This window comes from Lithobates pipiens, unplaced genomic scaffold (assembly GCF_037356315.1).
Source record: "Lithobates pipiens isolate NorthernLeopardFrog02 unplaced genomic scaffold, aLitPip1_a1.2 Scaffold_19, whole genome shotgun sequence".
In the NCBI taxonomy this organism is placed as follows: Eukaryota; Metazoa; Chordata; class Amphibia; order Anura; family Ranidae; genus Lithobates; species Lithobates pipiens.
Genome location: NW_027507764.1, coordinates 62466613 through 62491366, shown reverse-complemented (window position 1 = coordinate 62491366; position 24754 = coordinate 62466613). Strand labels below are relative to the sequence as shown.

The following is a 24754-nucleotide window of genomic DNA, read 5'->3' as shown; positions in this document are numbered from 1 at the left end:
TGGATATTTTCTCTTTTTTGGATTATTCTCTATAAACCTTAGAAATGGTTGTGTGTGAAAATCTCAGTAGATCAGCAGTTTTTGAAATACTCAGACCAGTGTGCAGCAGCCCCCTTCAGCCCCCCTAATACTTACCTGAGCCCCATCTCTATCCAGCGATGTTGCCACGAGAGACTCAGCTGACTCTCCCTCCTCATTGACTGAGACATAAGCAAAGCAACATTGGCTTCCACTGCTGTCAATCAAAGTTAGTGAGCCAATGAGGAGAGAAGGGGGGGGGGGGGGGTTGGTGCTGTGCAAAGGGAGCTGCGGCTCGGCTCGGCTCGGCTCAGGAGCCCTCATAGCTTGCTGTGGGGGCACTCAACGGAGGGGAGGGGCCAGAAGCACCAGCGGGGGACCTGAGAAGAGGAGGATCTGGGGTGCTCTGTGCAAAACCACAGCACAGAGCAGGTAAGTATAACATGTTTGTTATTTTTAACGAAAAAAAAGAGACTTTAGTATCACTTTAAGTCCTTCCTTTTTATTTTATTTTTTCCCGTTCTGATGCTTGGTTTGAACTTCAGAAAGTCATACTCCATGTCTAGATGCCTAAATACATTGAGCTGCTGCCATGTGATTGGCTAATTAGCAATTTGTGTTACCAAGCAATTGAAAAGCGTACCTGATGCCTGTCTTTATACACACAAACTTTTAATGGCATCCCAGTCTTAGTCCGTAGGGTTCAATATTGAGTTGGCCCACCCTTTGCAGCTTCAACTCTTCTGGGAAGGCTGTCCACAAGGTTTAGGAGTGTGTCTATGGCATTAAAAAAAAGTGTGTGTGTGAGATATTTTATATATATATATATATATATATATATATATATATATATATATTTATATATATATATATTTATATATATATATATATTTATATATATATATATTTATATATATATATATATCTATCTCAATTGTATATTGTGGTACCCCACGGCAGAAGGATGCAGGTTCTCAACCAGGGGAGTTGTTTATTTGGGAGGAAACTGGCTTTTCCGTTTCCTCATTGTTTACTAAAATCCGTTTTGGGATCTGGAGCCTGGGGATTTCAGAATGATCCAGGTGGGATGAAATCCCTTGGCATCAGAAATCCCTTGTCCTGGGTCCGGGTTTTGAGATTCACCAGCATACTGACTGATCAGGTGTGTGCTGCGCCATTTGTAGACACCTGACCATGGTTCTGGGCTCCCCCCTCCGGAGGAGTCCAGGCAAGCAAGAGAGAAGTGTGCATGTCTGCACAGCTCTGTCTGAGCAGACAGAGGGTCCAAGCCTGTGGGCTGGAACAGCAAGGAAGCTGGAAGAGTGCTGAGGTACAGAGTGTACAGGAACTCCATTATAGAGCCGAGAGGGCTGAAGCATAAGCCTGAGCAGCAGTGCTGCTAAAGAGAGCCAGGTGGCTTGGTATTTTCTGTTCAACTTACAGTGTTTGGAAAGCTGGTACCCCTGTGTGGGCAACCCTTCTGTTATTGGACTTGTTTTCTTTTTAATTTAAAAAAAAGTGGGCCAACAAGCCCTTAAATGGACTCTGCTCACTGGTGTGCTCTACACAGAAGCTAAAGAATACCCAAATATTGCAATATATATATTATATATATATATATATATATATATATATATATATATATAATATTTTATTTATCTGGCCAAAATGAGAATCGCAATTTTTTTTTTTTTTTGCTTATAAAAAGATCATGCTTCTTTCACTATTCTTGCAACATGAAATCTTTCACATTATACAAAAAAGGCTAACTTTACTCGTTTAGGGTTGTGTTTTTTTTGTTTTGTTTTTTTAATTAAAGTAATTTTTTTTTTAAAACATTGTTTTTGAAAGAATGCTGCGCAAATACAATTTGACATAAAATATTGCAAAAACTACCATTTTATTCTCTAGGGTCTCTAATAAAAAAAATTATATAATATAAAATATTATTATAGTTTGGGGGTTCTAAGTAATTTTCTAGTTACAATTTTCTTGTTACAATGTTTATACTTAAGTTCAACTGATAAAGAATGTTTTGATTCTTGGCAGACTGCCAGGTTTTCTCTTCCTTTCTTTTGAGGGCTGTGGCTTAAAGTGGGGTACCCCCTAAAAAAAAAAAAAAACTAAAAGTCAGCAGCTACAAATACTGCAGCTGCTGGCTTTTAATAATCGGACACTTACCTGCCCCAGGGTCCAGCGATGCGGGGGAACGAAGCCCCCCCCCCCTCGCTCCCCGCTCCGCTCGCGGCGCCGTCATGCATACTGTGGGCACCCGGCTGTGGCTTCACAGCCGGGCACCCACTGCGCATGCGCGAGCGGCGCAGGGCGCCGTGATACGCCGTACAGTCACCTGGGACACATGACAGGTCCCAGGTGAATGTGCGGCGCGAGGGGAAGTGATGTCACCAGCCCGGGAAATGAAGAAGGCAGATTACGAGGGACCCCCTAGCAACCGGTATTTAGAGGCGAGTAAAAAATTTTTTTTTTGCCAATTTATTTTTTTTTACGAATTTTAAGCAGCTTTTAATTTTTTGGTGGCAACACCACTTTCAGAAGAGCAGAGAGAATTCTTTGCATAGAAAGAATTGTGAAACACTTTATTTAAGATTGCGATAGCGATTCTTGACGATTAATTGTGCAGCTCTAAAATACATTTTATAATATTATATATATATAGGCTGGTGCTACTTTCACACTGGGGCGTTGTGGGCGCTGGCGGTAAAGCGGCGCTATATTTAGTGCCGCTGTACTGTCGTCTTAGCGGCGCTATTCGGCCTCTAGTGGGGCAGTTCTAACCGCCGCTGCAGCGGCGCTTTGCAGGCGGGTTGCAGCGCTGCCCTATTGTTTTGTATGGAAAGGGGCGCTTTAGGAGCGGTAAATACAGTACTCCAAAGATGCGGCTTGCAGGACTTTTTTGACCGTCCTGCCAGCGCACCGATCCAGTGTGAAAGCCTTTGGGGTTTTCACACTGGAGAGACAGCAGCGGCTGTTTCAGGGCGCTTTGCAGGCTCTATTTTTAGCGCTGTAGCGCCTGCAAAGCTCTCTAGTGTGAAAGGGGCCTTAGGGGTGTACTCTTGTTGCCAGCGGTTTAGACATTAATAGCTGTGTGTTGAGTTATTTTGAGAGGACGGCAAATTTATACTGTTATACAAGCTGTACACTCATTACTTTACATTGTAGAAAAGTGTCATTTCTTTAGTGTTGTCACATGAAAAGATAGAATAAAATATTTACAAAAATGTGAGGGGTGTACTCACTTTTGTGAGATACGTGTGTGTGTGTGTGTATATATTATAATATAATGTTCTCTTTGTGTTGGGGGATCATTAATCAATGTACATGTTGTGTTCTTAATCTGATTGTTTTGTGCAGTTACATTTTACCTCTGTGTTTGTATTCTTAGTGCTGCTACATATTGATTTTTCTGTGGTTTTGAATTTGTTTTGTTTGTTTTTCCACTTTTATTAATAGCTGCTTAAATTACTTTATTGATTTTAAGTCCAGGATTTATTTAGAGCTAGGAGTTGCACTTATATTGTGTATTTATATAGTGTTGATGTTTTCCCTTGAAAAGGTCAGTACTGTAGCTAATTTTAGAATGTAAAATGTATTTCCCAAACCTCTCATGCGATTTGGCATTGTTGCCAAGGATAGGTCTCCATTGTGGAGCGGTGCCGCGTGTCGCCGATATGTGTTGTGTTGATGAAATGTTTGGTCGGGGATTCCTAAGAACTAGAAGAGTGCGGCTGCATTCTGTAATTGCGCATAAATCTCCTATGGCAGTGATGGTGAACCTTGGCACCCCAGATGTTTTAGAACTACATTTCCCATGATTCTCATCTACACTGCAGAGTCCATGAGCATCATGGGAAATGTAGTTCGAAAACATCTGGGGTGCCAAGGTTCGCCATCACTGTCCTATGATAACAAGTAAAACATTGGAACATTGCAGATAAACCCTTCCATTCTATTGCATTTAAGTAGTGGGGACAGCTTGGCAGATGGCGTTCTTAATTGTATGGTCCACATCGTAGATATTATTTATTAGAGCCAGTTCACACCACATGCAATCCAGCGTGCGTTTTTTTTTGTTTTTTTTATTATTTTTTTTTTTCTGCAGCAAAAATGCACGAAAAGTTGGTTATATGGTTTCCAATGGCATAGTTCACACCAGTGCTGTCAGTACCAGAAAAAGTAGAACATGCTGCGTTTTTCCTGCACTGTACTGGAACCCAGTAAAACGCATCAAAAATGCACTGGAATGTATCAAAAACAGGGGGGGGGGGGGACAGGTTAAAGGGTAAAACAAAGCATCTGGAAAGAATCAGAAACCGATCAAACAAAGATTTGGGGGGCACACCCTAAAAAAATGAATAAAAGATGGTGCAGCCATAAGACCATACAGACAGAAAATAAGATTTCAGCGTACACATACAAAAATTACATTTAACTCCTGCAAGGCTATTTAAGAACACCGCAGCATATTCAGAAAATATGAGACTTCAGTTACACCATATGGCCATATAGTGCTAAGCCCAGTACTACGTCAAAGTACCCCAATATTAGTGGGTCCTACACTATCCATAGCATGGAAGATCCTGCTTCTCTGAACCATAGGAGCATACACTCCTCTAAATGGGAGAATTAAAAGGACTCCTCCTATAACACAGGTGGACACTAATAAGAGGCAATGTTGGAGGGAGCTCCAGCCCAAAGGGATTTTTTTTTGGAAACTGATCAAAAACGCATAGGCAGAAATGAATTGTTTTGTGGATCGGCCCTAAGGGTAAATTCCATGCTCCTCCTGTATCTAAAATATTACTTTTAGGGCCAGTTCACACCACATGCAGTCCAGTGTGTGTGTGTGTGTGTGTGTGTGTGTGTGTGTGTGTGTGTGTGTGTGTGTGTGTGTGTGTGTGTGTGTGTGTGTGTGTGTTTTTTTATTTTTTTTTTGGATCAAAAAACTGAAGGTAGGGGTAAATGGTTTTCAATGGCCTAGTTCACACCAGTGCGGTCAGTTCCAGCACGTTCCAGGAAAAAAAAGTGGAACATGCTGCATTTTTCCTGCAATGGACTGTACTGGAATGTGGTAAAACGCACCTAAAACGCATTCAGACTGCGTTAATGTGGTGTGAACTGGCCCTTGGGTGAAATGACCTTTTCATTTGCCACTACAGTGGGAATAAATTGGAGAATCTGAAGAGTGTCCATGTAAACACAAGAACACCTATTGCAAACTTAAAGCGGACCTTCTGTAATTTTTTTCATCTTTCCATCTATTAAATCTTCTGCCCTTTTTAACTTTTGATAGTTATTTTTATTTTATTTATTTATTTATTTTCTTTCTGCCAGTAAATACCTTATACAGCCCACTTCCTGTTTCTTGTCTGGTAAAAAGCCTAGGCTTATGACATCATGCACCGCGCTCTCTCTCACTCTCGTGATAGTTTGCCAGGAAGGGAGGGGGGATGAGCCATAAGAGGGCCAATGAGAGCTGCAGAGCTGGAGGTGTGCCTCTGTGTGTCTGTGTAAATCCAGGAAGTGAACAGGTAGCAGCTTTAGTTGCCCACAGTTAAAATGGTTGCAGCCAGACTAAGGTGGAGGGGAATTTCTGCAGCATATTTGGCAAGTACAATAATAAACTAATATTCAAAGTGTTTGGAGGGAAGCTTCAGAATGGCAAAGATGTTTTTATCACAAATTATTGGAGACTGCATTTTCTTTTTAACATCTTCCCAACCAGCCTAGTTGTACTGCAGCAGGTTGGCTCTCCTGCACGAATCTCCGTTATTGTACGTCGGGTGTGTACAAGGTGATCTGTGGGCAAGTATGCCCATTCGCTAGCGGGGGAGCCAGTCAGCGGGTCCAGCGGACTCTGTGTCCAGCCATCCGCGATCGTTCCACAGAGAGGCAGAACAGGGATCTGTCAATGTAAACAACCAGATCCCCGTTCTGTCAAGGGTAGTAGAGAGCAATTGTCTGTCTGTCTATTCCTAGTGATCAGGAACAGCGATCTCTCTGTTCTCCCAGTCAGTCCCCTCCCCCCGCAGTTAGAAACATCTCCTAGGGAACACTTAACCCCTTGATCACCCCCTAGTGTTAACTCCTTCCCTGTCAGTGACATTTATACAGTAATCGGTGGCTATTTTTAGCACTGATCGCTGTATAAATGTCAGTGGTCCCAAAAAAGCGGCAAGTGTCCGATCTGTCCTCCGCAATGTCGCAGTCCCGCTAAATCAATATATGCTTATTGCGTTCCTTTTGGTTAAAAAATAAAGTATAGAATACATATTGACCTAAACTGATGAACTTTTTATTTATTTAATTTTTTATGTGTGTGTGTGTGTGATATATAGAGAGATATATTAATAATATATATATATATATATAAAAAAATTTTAACCACTTGCCGACCGCCGCACGACGATATACGTCGACAGAATGGCACGGGCAGGCATATGGGCGTACCTGTACGTCCCTGCCTTCCCGCGGGTGGGGGGCCCGATCGGGCCCCCCCCCGTGCCTGCGGCGGTCGGTATTCGTTCGGGAGCGATCCGGGATGAGGGGGCGGCCATTTATTCATGGCCACCCCCTCGCGATCGCTCCCGACGAATGGAAATGCTCCGTGACATCACTTCCTCTCCTGTAATGTAAACACAGGCAGAGGAAGTGATGTAATCTCTCCTCCGTGTCAGTATTTTTCGTTCCAGCACCGAGGAGAGAGAATCGGTGAGTTGCACCAACACGACACTACACAGTAGAACATGCCAGGCACACTCACACCCCCCTTCACCCCCCGATCACCCCCCCAATTACCCTTGCCCCCCAGTCACAGTGACACCAATTGCATTTTTATTTTTTATTTTTTTGCATTGGTGTCATTTGTGACTGTAATAACTGTTAGGGCAGTTAGGGTTAGCCCCCTTTAGTTCTAAGGTACCCCCCTAACCCCCCCAATAAAGGTTTAACCCCGTGATCACCCCCCGTCGCCAGTGTCACTAAGGCTGGGTTCACATTGCAGCGGTTTATGAGAACGGATGTGATTTGCACCGCACTGCAGTGCAAATCACATCCGATCTCTGTGCGATTCGAGTTCAGCCATACAGATAGTATGGCTGAATTCGCGTCGCACCCGCCGCAAACTCGCACGGGACCCTTTTTTTGGTCCGCAGTAGAATCGGATCGCATGGGTGTTCACACCATGCGATCCGAGTTTGCAGATCGCACTGCGATATGCGAACTGATCTGGGGGTGTCATTAACATTTCACTGACACTCCCAGCAGTTTGCATAGGGCAGTGTGAACTGCCGCCGGGAGGCATGCAATGCGGGAATCCGCCGCGGATTTGTGGCGTTCCCGCATCGCTCCAGTGTGAACCCAGCCTAATAAGCGATCGTTTTTCTGATCGCTGTATTAGTGTCACAGGTGACGCTAGTTAGGCAGGTAGGTATTTAGGTTCGCCGCAGCTTTTTATAGCGCCAGGGACCCCCATATACTACCGCATAAAGCCCCCTGATTGCCCCCTAGTTAACCCTTTCACCAGTGATCACCATATAACTGTTACAGGTGACGCTGGTTGGTTAGTTATTTTTTTATAGTTTCAGGGCACCCGCCATTTATTACCTAGTCTTACTAGTGTCCCCCTAAATTTAGGGGTGTCTACTTTCCAAAATGGGGTCATTTGGGGGGGGTTTGTGCCATCTTGGCATTTTATGGCCTTCAAAACTGTAACGCCCTTAGAAAGCCTGAAGGCGGTGCTTGGTTTTCGGGGCCCCGTACGCGGCTAGGCTCCCAAAAAGTCCCACATATGTGGTATCCCCGTACTCAGGAGAAGCAGCAGAATTTAGTTTGGGGTGTCATTTCACATATGCCCAGGGCATGCGTGAGCAAAATATCATTTAGTGACAACTTTGTGAAAAAAATAAATAAAAAAAAAAAGTTTGTAATTTTCCTGCAACTTGTGGCAAAATATAAAATATTCCATGGACTCAACATGCCTCTCAGCAAATAGCTTGGGGTGTCTACTTTCTAAAATGGGGTCATTTGTGGGGGTTTTGTGCCATCTTGGCATTTTATGGCCTTCAAAACTGTAATAGGTAGTGAGGAGTGAAGTCAAAAATTTACGCCCTTAGAAAGCCTGAAGGCGGTGCTTGGTTTTCGGGGCCCCGTACGCGGCTAGGCTCCCAAAAAGTCCCACATATGTGGTATCCCCGTACTCAGGAGAAGCAGCAGAACTTATTTTGGGGTGTCATTTCACATATGCCCATAGCATGTGTGAGCAATATATCATTTAGTGACAACTTTGTGAAAATAAAAATAAATAAAAGTTTGTAATTTTCCCGCAACTTGTGCCAAATATAAAATATTCCATGGACTCAACATGCCTCTCAGCAAATAGCTTGGGGTGTCTACTTTCTAAAATGGGGTCATTTGTGGGGGTTTTGTGCCATCTTGCCATTTTATGGCCTTCAAAACTGTAATAGGTAGTGAGGAGTGAAGTTACAAATGTATGCCCTTAGAAATCCTGAAGGCGGTGCTTGGCTTTCGGAGCCCGTACGTGGCTAGGCTTCCAAAAAGTCGACCACATGGGGTATCTCCGTGCTCAGGAGAAGCAGCAGAATGTATTTTGGGGTACAATTCCACATATAACCATGGCATGTGTGAGCAATATATCATTTAGTGACAACTTTGTGTAAAAAAAAAAAAAAATAATAATAATTTTTTTTTGTCATTATTCAATCGCTTGAGGCAAAAAAAAAAAATATTCAATAGGCTCAACATGCCTCTTATCAATTTCCTTAGGGTATCTACTTTCCAAAATGGGGTCATTTGGGGGGGTTTTGTACTGCCCTGCCAATTTAGCACCTCAAGAAATTAGATAGGCAGTCATAAACTAAAAGCTGCGTAAATTCCAGAAAACGTACCTTAGTTTGTAGATGTGACAACTTTTGCGCAAACCAATAAATATACAGTTATTGACTTTTTTTTTACCAAAGACATGTGGCTGAATACATTTTGGCCTAAATGTATGACTAAAATTGAGTTTATTGGATTTTTCTAATAACAAAAAGTAGAAAATATCATTTTTTTTCAAAATTTGCGGTCTTTTTACGTTTATATCGCAAAAAAAAAATCGCAGAGTCAGTCAAATACCTTTAAAAGAAAGCTCTATTTGTGGGAAAAAAAGGACGCAAATTTTGTTTGGGTACAACATTGCATGACCGCGCAATTACCAGTTAAAGCAGCGCAGTGCCAAATTGTAAAAAGACCTCTGGTCATTGACCAGCAAAATGGTCCGGTCTGAAAGTGGTTAAATTGTCGCTCTTTTGTTTATAGCGCAAAAAATATAACCGCAGAAGTGATCAAATACCACCAAAAGAAAGCTCCATTTGTGGGGGAAAAAAAAGGACCTACATTTTATTTGTGTACAATGTCGTACGACCGTGCAATTGTCAGTTAAAGCGACGTAGTGCTGTTTCGCAAAAAATGGCCTGGTCATTAAGGTGGTAGATCCTTTCTGGGCTGAAGTGGCTAATTCAGATATTATGTCTAGCTGGAATCAATCTGAACTTTGGTAATACACGGCAGAGTCCGCCATGCTGCCCACACCATCCAAAAAATCCTTTTTTTATTTATTTATTAAATTTTTTTTTTTTATCTGACTGGTTTTGTTCGTTCCTCAAACTTTCTTGGTTAGTTAAAGTCTTAGAAGTCACCTCGGTGCACCGTCAGACTGCTCATGGAACATTAATCGGACCTGAGTCGTGTTTCATCTCTCCCCGGTGATGCTGCCGGCTTACCTTCTGTGCCGACATTTTAGAATTTTACCAATTAACAGTCCTGCGGCGCCGTATCCCCGCAGAGCACTACGCCGAAACAGAGGAACTCTGCTAATTACGTCTGCTTCATGCAGGAGCACCTGGAACGTGGCCCGGGCTAATTAGGATCATGCTTACCATTCACAAGCTATAATTATTATTTCTGAAGGGAAATGACAAAAAAAAGTACTTTGCAGTCGGACCTTAATGCTGAATTCTGGGCAAGCAGCAACTGTATTTTAGCAAAAGCTATCTTGTGGTTTGCCTGAAATATGTTCTGCATTCTTCCACAGTGGCTTCTGTGTCTAACAATCCAGCATTAAGACAATTTCCACACAAGCGGTAAGGGGGTGGTAAAAACAGCCGCCCATCTACAAATTTACGTTCCGGCAAATTTAACGCCTTTCGCATGAATTCCATTTCATGGTTCCATGAACGTCACTAACACAGACGGGCAACGCATACTGACGGCCTGATGACCCATTACCCTAACTACATTCAGAAGTTATGTATCCGCTTTTATTCAACTGATGGTCTATCACATGTCCGTCCCCCCCCCCCCTTCTTTTTTTTTTCTTTTTTTTTTTTCTTCCTCTAGAGGTGTCAACAGTGTGGATTCTTGCAAGCTTATTGGCTGGATCCTGCGTTTGTGGGGGGGGGGGGGGGGCGGCAAGGATTGACCATGGACCATCTAAATTATTTTTAAATTGCTGGTTATAGAATCTCTGTCTCAGATTCCATCTTCTAGCGGGCAATAATCCCCCGAAGGAAGACCATGACTGGACGTGTCGAACCGTGTTGGGGCACCTATGTGGTTGCATTTGTTAGCTATGTATTGCTACACTGTTTTTGTATCATTATATACGGGAAGTCCCCGAGTTACGAACGGGAGGCTGCGTGCCCGCTTTTTGAGGGCGGGCACATTCTGCCATTCTGCAGAATTGGATGTGTAGTAGTTCTACGTCTTGTCTGCAGGGTAGTATTCTGCCTCGGTCTTTCCTCATCCACTGGGTCATTGGACATCTCATATCAAAACCGTGGCCATTATTCTGGAGTTGGCCCACGTTGTGACTAGAACAGCCTCCACTCTTCTGGAAAAGGGTTTCCACAAGATTTTGGCGTGTGAGAATTTCAGCCAAAATCACATTTGTTAGGTCAGGTACTTACGTTGGGCACGACCTGGTTCTTAATCAGCATTCCAATTTATCCCAAAGGTATGCAATAGGTTTGAGGTTTTTTACTCCTGTTGTCTCTGTACACAGGGAGGGGCACAGTCTTACTAGAATAGGTCTTCCAAAAACTGCTTTCAATGGTCTTTTTAGCCACCTGTAAAGGGTTTAAGTAGGGCTGGATCTAGCCTGTCTGATTGGGGGGGGGCAGAGGATGGGAGGTCAGCAGTTTGTAGGACAGTATACAGAGGCCATTTGTTTGTAGATCAGTGTACAGGGTTCAGAAGGGCAGCGTATGGGGCCAACATGGTGGAGGACAAGGGTCATAGGGGTTAGTGTACTGCCCTGATGGACTGGCCAAGCATGTCTCCAGACCTAAACCCTATTGAGCATCTGTGGGACATCCTTAAACGGAAGGTGGAGGAGCGCAAGGTCTCCAACATCCACCAGCTCTGTGATGTCATCATGGAGGAGTGGAAGAGGACTCCAGTGGCAACCTGTGAAGCTCTGGTGAGCTCCATGCCCAAGAGCGAGTTAGGACAGTGCTGGAAAATAATGGCGGCCACACAAAATATTGACACTTTGGGCCCAATTTGGACATTTTTTCTCTTGGAGGTGTACTCACTTTTTTGTTGCCATTGGTTTAGACATGAATGGTTTTGCGTTATTTTGAGGGGACAGCAAATTGACACTGTTTTAAAAGCTGTACACTCACTACTTTATATTGTAGAAAAGGGTAATTTCTTCAGTGTTGTCACATGAAAAGATATAATAAAATATTTACAAAAATGTGAGGGGTGTACTTACTTTTGTGAGATACTGTGTATATATTTTATTAGTTTTCCAATTACAAAGACTCATTCAGTGTACGGTCTCTCCCTCTAGGCTTGCAGGGCCCTTTCTTTAACTCCGTGGGTCCAGCAGTAGGAAGATTAGCACAATGGGCAGCTCCAGTGACACAGAAGACGTCCACGTGGCTGTGATCCGACCGAAGAACTCGGCAAGTCTCAATTCGCGGGAATACAGAGCTAAGCTATACGAAGTAAGTTTATTTTATTGGATGTCTTAACACTGTACATGCAAACTTTTTAAAGCGACCGGTCCAGTGTGAGCATGACTTATAATTTCTTCTTTCTCCTTTACTGCTCCGACAGAACAACAGTCATGTCATTCAGGTTATTTCCCCGTGAGATATCGGCCTGTCGTAATTTTTTATTTATTTTTTAATATGAAAAAATAAATATATTATGTACTCCAGGACTGCGTGGCGCTTGCACGTCGTCTTGTGCGGGTCTGTTATTGGGTATACCAATTTTGCTCTTGCATTGTCAACCTGTAACGAAAGCCTCTGGTGAAGGCACACATTGCACTGTCCTGGTCCATCGTTGTCAAGATCAGGAAGCCCATCAAGAGCTATGATGCACAGCCAATGTTGGAGCAAGACAGGACTTGGCTTAACCACTTCCGGACCACCGCACACTGATTTACGTCCTAATATTGAAGTGGAGTATCGTTATGGCATAACCCCGGTATCCTCTTCTTTAGCCGGCAGTCCAGTTTCCGATAATGGGGGGTCTTTTTGGTGGATTCTCTGCAAGATCACTTTTATCGTTGGCGGGAGAGGGTCCACCCCCCTCCGCCGCTTACCGGAGCCATTGGCAGAGGCAGAAGTGATCAGATTTTTTTCCCTTGCTGGGTATGGAGACAAGTGAGGGGAACATGGCCCCACCCATCTCCATGCCATTGCAGGGCGGAAGCGACGTCAAAACGTCACTTCCGCCTATAGCTCCTAAAGGGCCATTTTATTTATTTATTTATTTTAACTGCATTTTAGTGTAAATATGAGATCCTGAGGTCTTTTTGACCCCAGATCTCATATAAGAGGTCCTGTCATGCTTTTTTCTTTGTTTTTTGTTTTTCTATTACAAGCGATGTTTACATTCCTTGCAATAGGAATTAAAGTGACACAATTATTTTTCTCTTTTAAAGAACAGTGTAAAAATATAAAAAATAAGGTCCCACTGAGTTTGCACGCAGAAGCCAGGATCGGTTTTTTTTTTTGTTTGTTTTTTTTTTTTTTTAGGCTTCCCAGCCTAGAGGTGAGAAGTCTTATTGACCCCATATCTCACTGTAGGTCAGATCGTGCCATATTTCTATTACAAGAGATGTTTACATTCCTTGTAATAGGAATAAAAGTGATCAAATTTTTATTTATTTTTTTTAAGTGTCAAACTAAAAAAATAAAAGTTAAATTAACAATAAAAAGAAAATTAAAAAAAATGTAAGCGCCCCTGTCCCCGTGAGCTCGTACGCAGAAGCGAACGCATACGGAAGTCCCGCCCACATATTAAAACGCTATTCAAACCACACATGTGAGGTATCGCCACGATCTGTAGAGTGAGAGCAATAATTCTTACTCTACACCTACTCTGTAACTCAAAACATGCAACCTGTAGAATTTTTTTTAAATGTCGCCTATGGAGATTTTTAAGGGTAAGTTTGTCGCCATTCCACAAGCGGGCACAATTTTGAAGCGTGACATGTTGGGTATCAATTTACTTGGCGTAACATTATCTTTCATAATATAAAAAGAAATTGGGCTAACTTAACTATATTATATTTATCTTATTTTTTTTTTTTTTTATTCAAAAAAATTTATTTTTTTTCCCCAAAAAAAGTGTAAAAAAATCGCTGCGCAAATACGGTGTGACAAAGTATTGCAATGACTGCCATCTTATTCTCTAGGGTGTTAGAACCCCCAAACATTATACATTTTTTTTTTTTTCCTAAGTAATTTTATAGCAAAAAAAAAAAAAAGTTTTTAACTTGTAAACACATCTCAAAAAGTGGCTCGGTTCTTAAGTGGTTGCAGGAGGATGACGAGACATGTGAAAAATGTATTGTATGGAAAAAAAGAAGAAAAGCTTTGCAGCTGTTTTATTACCAGTGCTTTCGAAAACAAAATGTTGTCCAGTTTGTGTTTAGATTTTCTCCTGTACTTTAGTTGTAATAGAATATTGATTAAAACTTCAGAGGATCCATGTGGAGAGGAAAATGACTGACTGACTGACATTGTGCTTTGATTGCAGATATTGATGATCGAGGTCCCGGTAGAAGGGCAGAAGAAGAAGAGAAGGAAGATGTTGCTGGAAACTAAACTGCAGGGGGAGAAAGACAAATCCCAGGAGATCCTCCAATACGTGCTGGAGTCCACCAAGCTAAACTCGCCAACCAACCAAGGGGTGAAAGGTGAGCGGGAGGTCCTGAGCGGAGCTGGGAATGGTCTGACATCCACTCTATAAGTCTGCTGGGTAATTTAAGGCTAAAGATTTTTTTTTTACAATACACCACAAAACACATTAGTTCTGTGTAATGGTGTATATCCCATTACCTGCAGATGGCTTCTTTTGTTAAAAAAAATCTTCCTGCAGTGTCACTGCGAAGGCCAACAGCAAGTCGCGCTGCATGCCCGCCTCCTTCTCCCTTCACCATTCACAAAACTTGTATTGACGCTCTTCCACAAAGCATCGCATTCTGTAAATGGAGGAGCAGTTGCATGTAAGCATCTCCACCACCTATTTCCAGAACACCGTGCATTGTGGCGCAATAATAGTATGAGTTCTGTGATTGGCTGAGGGTAGAAGTGGGTGGGAGAACGGTGCAAATTTTCTCATTAGTGATGGCCTCTGTTAACGTTCACAGTGTTTGGAATACAGCTGCTCAGGGTAGTATCAGGGGGCTGTGAAGGAGACACTGCAGGGATCATATTTAGCAGAAGCACATGGTGTTGGTGGGCACATACAGGTGATCTAAAAAGATTTGAATATCATCCAAAAGTTTTTTTTTTTTTTTTTTTTTTTTTTTTTTCAGTAATTCAAAAAGTGAAATTTGTATATTATACTCTTGTATTATATTACCAAAAGCATTGGGACGCCTGTCTTTGCATTTGTGAGGTCAGGCACTGATGTTGGACAAGAAGGCCAGTCGAGTTCCTCCACCCTAAACTCGCTCATCCATGTCTTTATGGACCTTGCTTTGTGCACTGGTGAGCAGTCATGTTGGAACAGGAAGGGGCCATCCCCAAACTGTTCCCACAAAGTTGGGAGCATGAAATTGTCCAAAATGTCTTTGTATGCTGACGCTTTAAGAGTTCCCTTCACTGGAACTAAGGGGACAAGCCCAACCACTGAAAAACAACCCCCCATCATAATCCCCCCCTCCACCAAATGAATTGGACCAGTGCACAAAGCAAGGTCCATGAAGACATGAATGAGCAAGTTGGGAGTGGACCCAACTCAATATTGGAACCTATGGACTAAGACTGGGATGCCATTAAAGTTCATGTGTGTGTAAAGGCAGGCGTTCCAATGTGTATAGAATTATATATATGTGCCTCTCTCTCTCTCTCTCTCTCTCTCTATATCTATATCTATATATATATATATCTCAAAACTGCATTGGTAGTTGAGATGATGGCCCTCCGTTACAAGCTGCATTAAATAATAGTCAATCGGAGACGATAGTCTTACCAAGCAAACGTATCATCTGTAGGGGTGTCTGTTGATGTAAAACCACCATATTCAGCACCTGCATGTTTTGGTGATTTTTCTATATTGGGGGATGTAACAGCCAGTTGCTCCTGAATTTCTTTGTGATGTGAACCATCATTCTGTATATGTCGTTTGTCTCCAGGGAAGAGAGTCGTGTTAATGAAGAAGTTCCCCATAGAAGGAGAGAGGTCTGGGAAAGAAGCGACTCTGTTTCTAGTTCCAGCCTCTGTTAAAGGTAAAAATTGTTCCATCGCTAATTGGGCTTTTTCTTCTCTTAACTGGTAATTGCACGCAGCAAATTCAGTCAAAATGAATCTGTGTCACTGACATGAGAAGTAAGAGGAAAAATGAAAAACATAGAGACAGCCAGGATAATTAGATTTTTTTTTTTTTCTCAGAAGGAGGTTGGAGCCTGCATTTAATGACTGTGGGATTGTGTGTTTTTATTTTATTTTTATTTATTTTTTAAGTAGTTTTAAATAGTATAGAGGGTAAATCATTTATCGGGTTATTTTGTTTTCCTTCTGGGGGAATCCCCTTCACTTCCTATCCTGGGGACCCAACAGGAAATAAGAGGTAACCTCTCCAAATTCCCATCTTAGAAAGCTGTCCTTGGAATGGGTGTCCCCAATAGAAGCATTTCCCTCACTACTCACCTCTTCCTCTAGTGGCAAGTCTAAAATTGTAGTTCCTGTGAACACTGGCCAACAGGACAGATTGGTCCATACCACTTTTCACAGACGTAGCGGGCCTCGCTATCTGAGAAGATAAGCCTGGAGGCCTGTGTAGAGTTGCCCGCAGAGAAGAGTGACAATTATGAGGCCATAAAGGATGTCGTAATCATGAAGTATTAGTTGACACCAGAAGCATACCGCAAGAAACTCTGGTTGCTGTAAACTGTTTACAGGAATTTGTTTGGTTGCCTATGAACCACATTTTGGCATAGGACTAAGGGACTGAAAAAAGAAAAATTCATATCCTGGTCCAGGATTAACTCCAGCACATCTATCCTGTAGAAATCGAGCACTACTCAATTTAGTGCAAGGAAAGGAGGGAGGCCACCAATGGCAGCAGTTGCCACACCTGTGAGCGAATGCAACCAACACCCAGGGCTCCTGGACAAAGCCGGCATCAGCTGATACCAGGAGATGCAATACTTGTGTCAAGTCTGAACACCTCAGGAACAACACTAAAAAGCTACAGTCTTTTATTGTTGGCACCAAAACCATGACCTGCTTTAGAGAATCACCATTTGCTCTCAGCTGGTGGACAAAAAGTCATCATCCCAGAGAAATCTTACACTTATTGGAGTTTGGGGAAACCTACTTTTGTGTACCTGTGGGTTTATATGACTGGGGAGTGGGGTGAGAGAGGTTGCAGTCTCTGAGATTTCCCTCACTGGGGTTGCTAGGCACAAAACTAGGAACTCTGGTCTCATACTTTGCATCTTTGGATGATACCCAGCATCCACCAAATCGGACACTCTGGACATAACACGTTACTGTGCAAAGGTGTGGGTAGGACATCTTTGCAACTTGGGGCTTGAGAGAGTCCTTGTGACAAAACGCGTTGAGAGGGAAGTGACATCAGACGCCGGAAACTGGAAGTGGGACGTTTTTTTACTCTGTGTGAACCAGCCTCTTTTTGCTTGCCACAACTTTATGTGAGTGCTAATCCCTTTTTATTAAACTGGTTTTATTTACTGCACTATGGAGCTATGGGCTCCTTGAGGGTAGGGATCGATTCAACCTTACTAACTATGTGACGATTTGTTTTGTTATATTTTTGGATGTCTTTTTTACTGATGCAAGTAGTGGAGGAGTTACAATGATCTTGATACTATCTGGAGGAGAGCGGTGCCTGATGGCCATTTGGGAGTACTACACCTCTACCTTGTATGACCTGCTTAACAGTAAGATGTCATATTGTTCTAGTGAGAGTTCACTTTGTACATTGGTGTGAACACTGTGTACTTTATTTGAATGCTGATCACTGTGTGGACATTCACACTTGTATGACTGACTTTTCACATTTGTCTTGTGGACTGGGAACTTATTTATTATCACTTTGTATTCATAGAAGGACGATTCAATATATTGCACAGTGTACACTTAAATTATCGGTAATCTATATATTGTATATACTTGTCACAGAGCAGGGGATGGTACTCGTGACCCCTTGCCTTGCTTTGACCCAATGTACTTGGCCTCTGCCAAACTTTAGCTGCTGCCCTTCTTTGCCCTGGCCAGTTGGCATTTTTTCTCAGTATTATTTTCTGCCTTTCCTTCAGACTCTCGAGAGAGCAAGGATTTAAAGTGACAGGTCCTCTTTTAAGCATTTCATTTGCATTTTTATTGTCTTGTTTTCAGATAATTCCAAGATGTCCTACAGCCCTGGCGGACCCGTGTTCTTCTGTCTGCAGGATATCATGAGGGTGTGCAGCGAGACCAGCAGCCACTTCTCCACTCTCACTGCACGCATGCTTCTCGCCCTGGATAAGTAAGAGCTTTAGAGTCATTTCCGTCTGCTGTTTTTTTAATGTGTGGAAGTGGTAAGGCTGAGTTTATTTACAGGTCATTTTATGAATCCTCACCTGCTGGAATGCCCATGTTTTTGCTTAAAGTGGTTGTAAACCTCAGACATGAAATCTGAAAAAAGTGTATCCCTCTATAGTCTCAATTAAGAGCACTAAGCCCAAATCCCCCCCCCCCCCCCCCCCCGACACTGGTGCTATTTGACCTATAATTTGACAGTTCCAAATCATATAAGTCACACCTCATTGATGGTAATGGAACCATTCAAATAAACACTACTCATGTCATGACAGCTTTGAAAAAGGTTCCTGCAGTACTTTTTTCTGAATATTTTTTTATTTATTTTTTCCTGCGAATTGCATAGACTTGGTTAAAAGGCGTCGCAAGCTGCAGTGAAATCAGAAAACTGATGTGCAGCTTTGAAATTGCTTTTTCATCTCCCTAAATATCACTATTGGAATGTTGTGGGGTGTGGTTTTATTTTTTTATTTACATCACAACACATGAAGAAAGGGGTAGATGGGAGCTGATGGCAGAGGGATAAGATAGAGAGGGCAGGGGAGTGAGGCTGCAAGAAGCGAGGATTAGGTAGAGGGGCCTGGTAGTCACTAACTTGGTAAAGATCAGTCAGATTATAAACATTCCGATATGGGATGCTTGGTGTGGGTTTTTTTTTTTTCCGTGCAACCCAGAGTGTTGCACAAAAAAAAAAAAAAAACTGACAGCTCCCATCGGGAGCCATTGTACTAACCACGCAAGTTTCGTCCAACAATCTCCCCTGCTGAGCTGTTGTCTTTTGACAGGGGGATGGCCTCCCTGCCAGAACACTCTGATCAGCGCTCCCTGTCATTGGCTGAGAGCGTTGATCGGGAGTCGGTCGCTGCTGGTTTTCCAGCATACACGTTAGAGAGAAGCTGGCCAAACAGCCGGCTTCTGACGAGCAGAATGTCAGGACTTTGCTGACCTTGTTCTTGACATACTTCTCACCTGACCTCAATATTTTACACCAATCAATTATTCTTTTCACTAATAGGTCAGTATTGGCAGCCTTCATATTTTTATTATCACAGGTTTACTTTAAAAGCATAACGAAAATGCATCTACCACACCGAAGGACCGGTAAGCTGCATTATGTTACATTTTGGTGGTCAGATATACTTTAAAAAGCAGAACTAAAATTCCTTTAGTTCTGCTTTTTAATGTGTATCTGACCACCAAGAACACAAAATATAATATAATGTCAACTGTCAAAAACTGTGAACAGGCAATCTCTTAATGGAAGGAGAGACATGCATTGGGGTTGATTTATTAAAAGTGGCGAGTGCAAAATCTAGTGCAGCTGTGCATGGTAGCCGCTTCTAACCTCAGCTTGTTCACTTAGGCTCGGTTCACACAGGGGCGACACGACTTCAGGACGACTTTGTGAGTCAACTTGGAGACGACTTGAACACGACTCAGACGTGACCTGGGGCGACTTAAGTCGCCCCAGGCCAGGCGACTTTTGCAGTGGCCAATCAGAGAATGAGCTCTGAAGGGGGAACTACACGCCAAATTCCGAGAGCATACCAGGCCCTTAGGTCTGGTATGGATTCCAAGGGGAACCCCCTACGCCAAAACAGTGTGGGGGTCCCCCCCAGATCCACACCAGACCCTTATCCGAGCACGCTACCCGGCCGGCCAGGAAAGGGGGTGGGGACGAGCGGGCGCCCCCCCTCCTGAGCCGTACCAGACCGCGTGCTCTCAACATGGGGGGGTGCCTTGGGGGAGGGGGGGCGTGTGGCCCCCCCACCCCAAAGCACCTTGTCCCCATGTTGATGAGGACAAGGGCCTCTTCCCGAGAACCCCGGCCGTTGGTTGTCGGGGTCTGCGGGCGGGGGGCTTATCAGAATCCGGAAGCCCCCTTTAATAAGGGGGCCCCCGGATACCGGCCCCCCACCCTATGTGAATGAGTATGGGGCACAATGTACCCCTACCCATTCACCTGTAAAATTAAAGTACAAAAAAAAAACACAACACACAAGATAAAATAGTTTATTGCACAGCTCCGGGGGTCTTCTCGCCGGACTCCTCCGCTATCTTCTTCTAGCTCTTTTGCTAGCGGAGGAGCCCGGCTTTCTTCCTCGCCGCCGCCCTCTTCTTCCGACTTCGGGGGTCTTGTCCCCCTCTTCGGTTCTTCTGCCGGGCCACCGCGTCTTCTTATAGCTCTTTTACAGGCGGTCTTCTGTCGCCGTCGCCGCCTTCCGTTCTTCTCCTGGAGATGTTGACTCGACGTTCTCTCCGGCCGCAATGCCAGGGACGCGCTGCGCGGCGACTTATATAGGGACAAGGGACGGGGTCATCGGTTGATGTCACATGGTGACCCCGCCCCCTTACGATGTCACAGTCCCGGAGGATGCTGGGACTGTCGCCATGTGACATCAACCCATGTGACATCAACCGATGACCCCGCCCCTTGTCCTTATATAAGTCGCCGCACAGCGCGTCCCTGGCATTGCAGCCGGAGAGAACGTCGAGTCAACATCTCCAGGAGAAGGAGAACGGAAGGAGGCGACGGCGACAGAAGACCGGGCCACCGCCTGTAAAAGAGCTATAAGAAGGCGCGGTGGCCCGGCAGAAGAACCGAAGAGGGGGACAAGACCCCCAAAGTCGGAAGAAGAGGGCGGCGGCGAGGAAGAAAGCCGGGCTCCTCCGCTAGCAAAAGAGCTAGAAGAAGATAGCGGAGGAGTCCGGCGAGAAGACCCCCGAAGACGGGAGACCCCCGGAGCTGTGCAATAAACTATTTTATTGTGTTTTATTGTTTTTTTTTGTACTTTATTTTACAGGTGAATGGGTAGGGGTACATTGTGCCCCATACTCATTCACATAGGGTGGGGGGCCGGTATCCGGGGGCCCCCTTATTAAAGGGGGCTCCTGGATTCCGATAAGCCCCCTGCCTGCAGACCCCAACGGCCAGGGTTGTCGGGAAGAGGCCCTTGTCCTCATCAACATGGGGACAAGGTGCTTTGGGGTGGGGGGGGCCGCACGCCCCCCTCCCCCAAGGCACCCCCCCATGTTGAGGGCACGCGGCCTGGTACGGCTCAGAAGGGGGGGCCGTCCGCTCATCCCCACCCCCTTTCCTGGCCGGCCGGGTAGCGTGCTCGGATAAGGGTCTGGTGTGGATCTGGGGGGGACCCCCACGCCGTTCTTTAGGCGTAGGGGGTTCCCCTTGGAATCCATACCAGACCTAAGGGCCTGGTGTGCTCTCGGAGGGGGAACCCACGCCAAATTTTTTTCATAAATTTGGCATGGAGTTCCCCCTTCAGAGCTAATAATTCTGTCAAAGTCGCCTCCGTATAGACAGAGATCCGACTTGGAGGTGACCTCCATTGAAATCAATGGGTACAAGTCGCCTACAAGTCGGATTGAAGTAGTACAGGAACTTCTTTTGAAGTCGGAGCGACTTCAGTAGCGTGCATTAAGACGGCTCTCATTCACTTACATTGATTTTTAAATATTGTCCTACCTGAGGCAACTAGGGGCGACCTGAAGTCAAATCTGAGTCGCCCCTGTGTGAACCGAGCCTTAAGCTTTGAAAAAAAAAACCTGGAAGCTGATTGGCTACCATGCACAGCTGCACCAGATATTGCAATCTCCAGTTTTAGTAAATCAACCCCAGTGTGTCCTCTCTCTTATTTTTACAATAAAATACAGCTACCTGCCTGCTGGCTGTCTTCCCCAGCATCTAGATTGAGCTGTGCATGCACAGCTCAGCTTACATCGCCACCACAGTTCTTGTGCACCAGGATGACTGACGCATGCGCAGGACTGTCGTCCTCCTTACCAGCCAAAAACGACCGGCACCCAGAAGATGCTGGTTCTGGTGAGAGATGAGGACCATTTGAAAAATACATTTAGCTCAGTTTTAAGTTTTATTATTAACTGTACAATGATGGTATTGCAGCTGACCTGTTGCCTGTTCTCTGTGCAGGTGGCTGGATGAGCAGCACACAAAGTCTCACGCCATTGCTGCGCTGTTCCGCCCATCTCCACTAGACAGGATAAAAACCAACGTCACCAATCCAGCTTACTCCTCCGAAGACGGACAATCTGTAGACTCTCTGCACATGGGATACACGGCTCTGGAAATCAAGAGCAAAATGATGGCATTGGAGAAGGCAGACATCTGTATATACAATCCTCTCTTCGGATCCGACCTGCAATACACAAACAGGGTATTAAATTCATGCACTAGTTTGTCCTGTGCTGCGTGAGGCATCCCAAGACAGACAATTAAATAAGAAATATCTATAGAATATAGTGTATGCCCATGCCATGTTTGCACGCATGAGAATGCACAGGTGTTCCGTGCATCCCAGTCCAATTGGTCCCATTCTTGTCACTCGGGATACAGGGGCTTCATGGATACAGCCACTGCTCCCAGTTTGACAGCCACGCGATCGCACAGCCCTAACACGGCTGTAAAATTGGGAACAGTGGTTGTGTCCCAACTGACATGGATGGGACTTCCTGCACAGAGATGCATGGAACACCTACGCATCGCTATGCGGTTAAACACAGTCCTTACACGTGCATACGCTATAGAATGCCTGTGTGAACAAGGCCTAATGGGTCCACCTCTCTTTTTATGAATAGTGACTGATCTTCCATTTTTGCAATGATTTCAAGATTCCGCCTCCTCCTTCGTTTTTGTAGATGTCTTCACTTGCGCTGAAACCCGAAAAGGGCCCCACGAGGGGAGATGACCTCAATTCCTCTGCCTGTGTTTACATTACACAGGCAGAGGACAGTCTGCCATTCGCCAGAACTGATCAGCAGGTCCAGGGCAGAAATCATTGGCCTGGGCCTGTAGATCAGTTCTTTAATCCAGTGGTCATCAACCCTGTCCTCAGGGCCCACTAACAGGCCTGGTTTGTAAGATAACTGAAATGCATCGCAGGTGATATCATTTGCTGCTCGGTGATTGCCGTATTCTAGTCTGCATCTTCCCAAGGTAATACATAAAACCTGGCCTGTTAGTGGGCCCTGAGGTCAGGGAGGATGACCACTGCTTTAATGAATCCGATCACCACGGGCACGACCGACATCCGGGTACGAATATTTTTTGCTCATTTTAGTGTGACACGGATTTGGAAGCCCGTTCATTTCAAAGAAGCTTGTGTATCTTTTTTGCCGTGTTGCCACATTTGTTCTGCACATGTTAAAACGTGCATCTGCTTACCACGTTTTAACACTGAATGGCACTGCAGACGCAACACGCTTTCTTAGCACATTTTGTAAACATGTGCAAAAGTGCATGATTTTGCAGGCATTTACAAAACCTGCATGTGTGAATGGAGCCTAAGCCCTTGTACACACGGTCGGAGATTCCGACGGAATGTGTCCGACCAGACCGTTTTGTTGGATATTCCGACTGTGTGTGGTCTACATCGGACTGTTTCCGTCGGACTATCCGACGGACCACATTTTCCAACTTGTTAAAATTTTACGTCAAAATGCTCCGATCGGACATACTCCGATCATGTGTAGAGAATTCCGATCAGAAAAAGTGCCACGCATGCTCAGATCAAATTCCTACACCAAAGCTATTGGCTTCTAGCCTGAACGTAGTCCCATCCTAACGAAATAACGTCATCACGTCAGATTTTCCGACAGCTTTGTCCGACCGTGTGTGTGCAACAGTTTCGGACAAAATCCGACGGACAATATCCGACGGATTTGGTTGTCGGAATCTACGACCGTGTGTACAAGGGCTAATAGTTTAAACCCCCAAGTTGGTCCCGAATAGTAAAGTAGCCCCTTCTTACTCCTATTAGCAAATTACACAAAGATAACGATCACGTGCCGAAATTGATTGATCTGTGCCGAAAACTGTGACTCATCTTTTACCCTGGAGAAAACATTGATTTTGTTTTTTTTCATGTTCTAGGAAAATTCTGCAAAACCCAAGAATGTAGAAAATAAAAAAGATTGTGCTGTACCCAAGCCATTTTATGACACCCACTCTTGCCCTACATGACCAAATTATCCTTAAAGTATAACTAAAGGCAAAACTTATTATTATTTTTTATTTTTTTTTACATTGGATAGAGTGGAGAGGGCTTGGAACCCCTGTCAGTTTTATTGCTTTCTGTGTTCCCCTGTTAGGGAGATTCCTCCCTCTCTATTTGTCCTGTTTGCTATTATCATTCAAAGTGAAAGTAAAAGAAAATCCCAAATGTTGAGTTGTCCCCAGAAAAGTAATAGAGAGGAAATCTTCCAATAGAGACACTGGTTCTGGTAATCTGGAGGTCCCCAAGAAATTCCCTTTTTTAAGTGGTTGTAAAGCTCAGACATGAAATATGAACAAAGCATATCCCTCTATAGCAGTGATGGCGAAATTTGGCACCCCACTTGTTTTGGAACTACATTTCCCGTGGTGCTCAGCTACATTGCAAAGTCCATGAGCATTATGGGAAATGTAGTTCTAAAGCATCCGGGGTGCCAAGGTACGCCATCACTGCTCTATAGTGTGTGCTTGTCTCTTATTAAGAGCAGTTAGTGTCATTTCTGTCTGCTGCTTTGTTCTTCTATCACCATGAATCACTTCTGACAAGTTTTTCTGACACCAAGAGAAAAAACGGTGACAGGGGAGGAACCTCCAGCTAACAGCTCTGTTCCTGGGTGTT

General features: G+C 44.2%; 1 protein-coding gene across 2 annotated transcripts in view; it reads left to right on the top strand.

The window, feature by feature from the left end:
* KRIT1 (KRIT1 ankyrin repeat containing) overlaps positions 1-24754 on the top strand; it is an 82675-nt gene that overhangs the window by 23826 nt on the left and 34095 nt on the right. For both annotated transcript variants that reach the window (XM_077490803.1, XM_077490804.1), the window contains 5 exons: positions 11891-12047; positions 14095-14254; positions 15698-15790; positions 17925-18054; positions 22057-22300. In XM_077490803.1, coding sequence (XP_077346929.1) covers positions 11946-12047; positions 14095-14254; positions 15698-15790; positions 17925-18054; positions 22057-22300 — 729 coding nt within the window. In that variant the 5' untranslated portion in view covers positions 11891-11945. The remainder of the gene's footprint in view (positions 1-11890; positions 12048-14094; positions 14255-15697; positions 15791-17924; positions 18055-22056; positions 22301-24754) is intronic.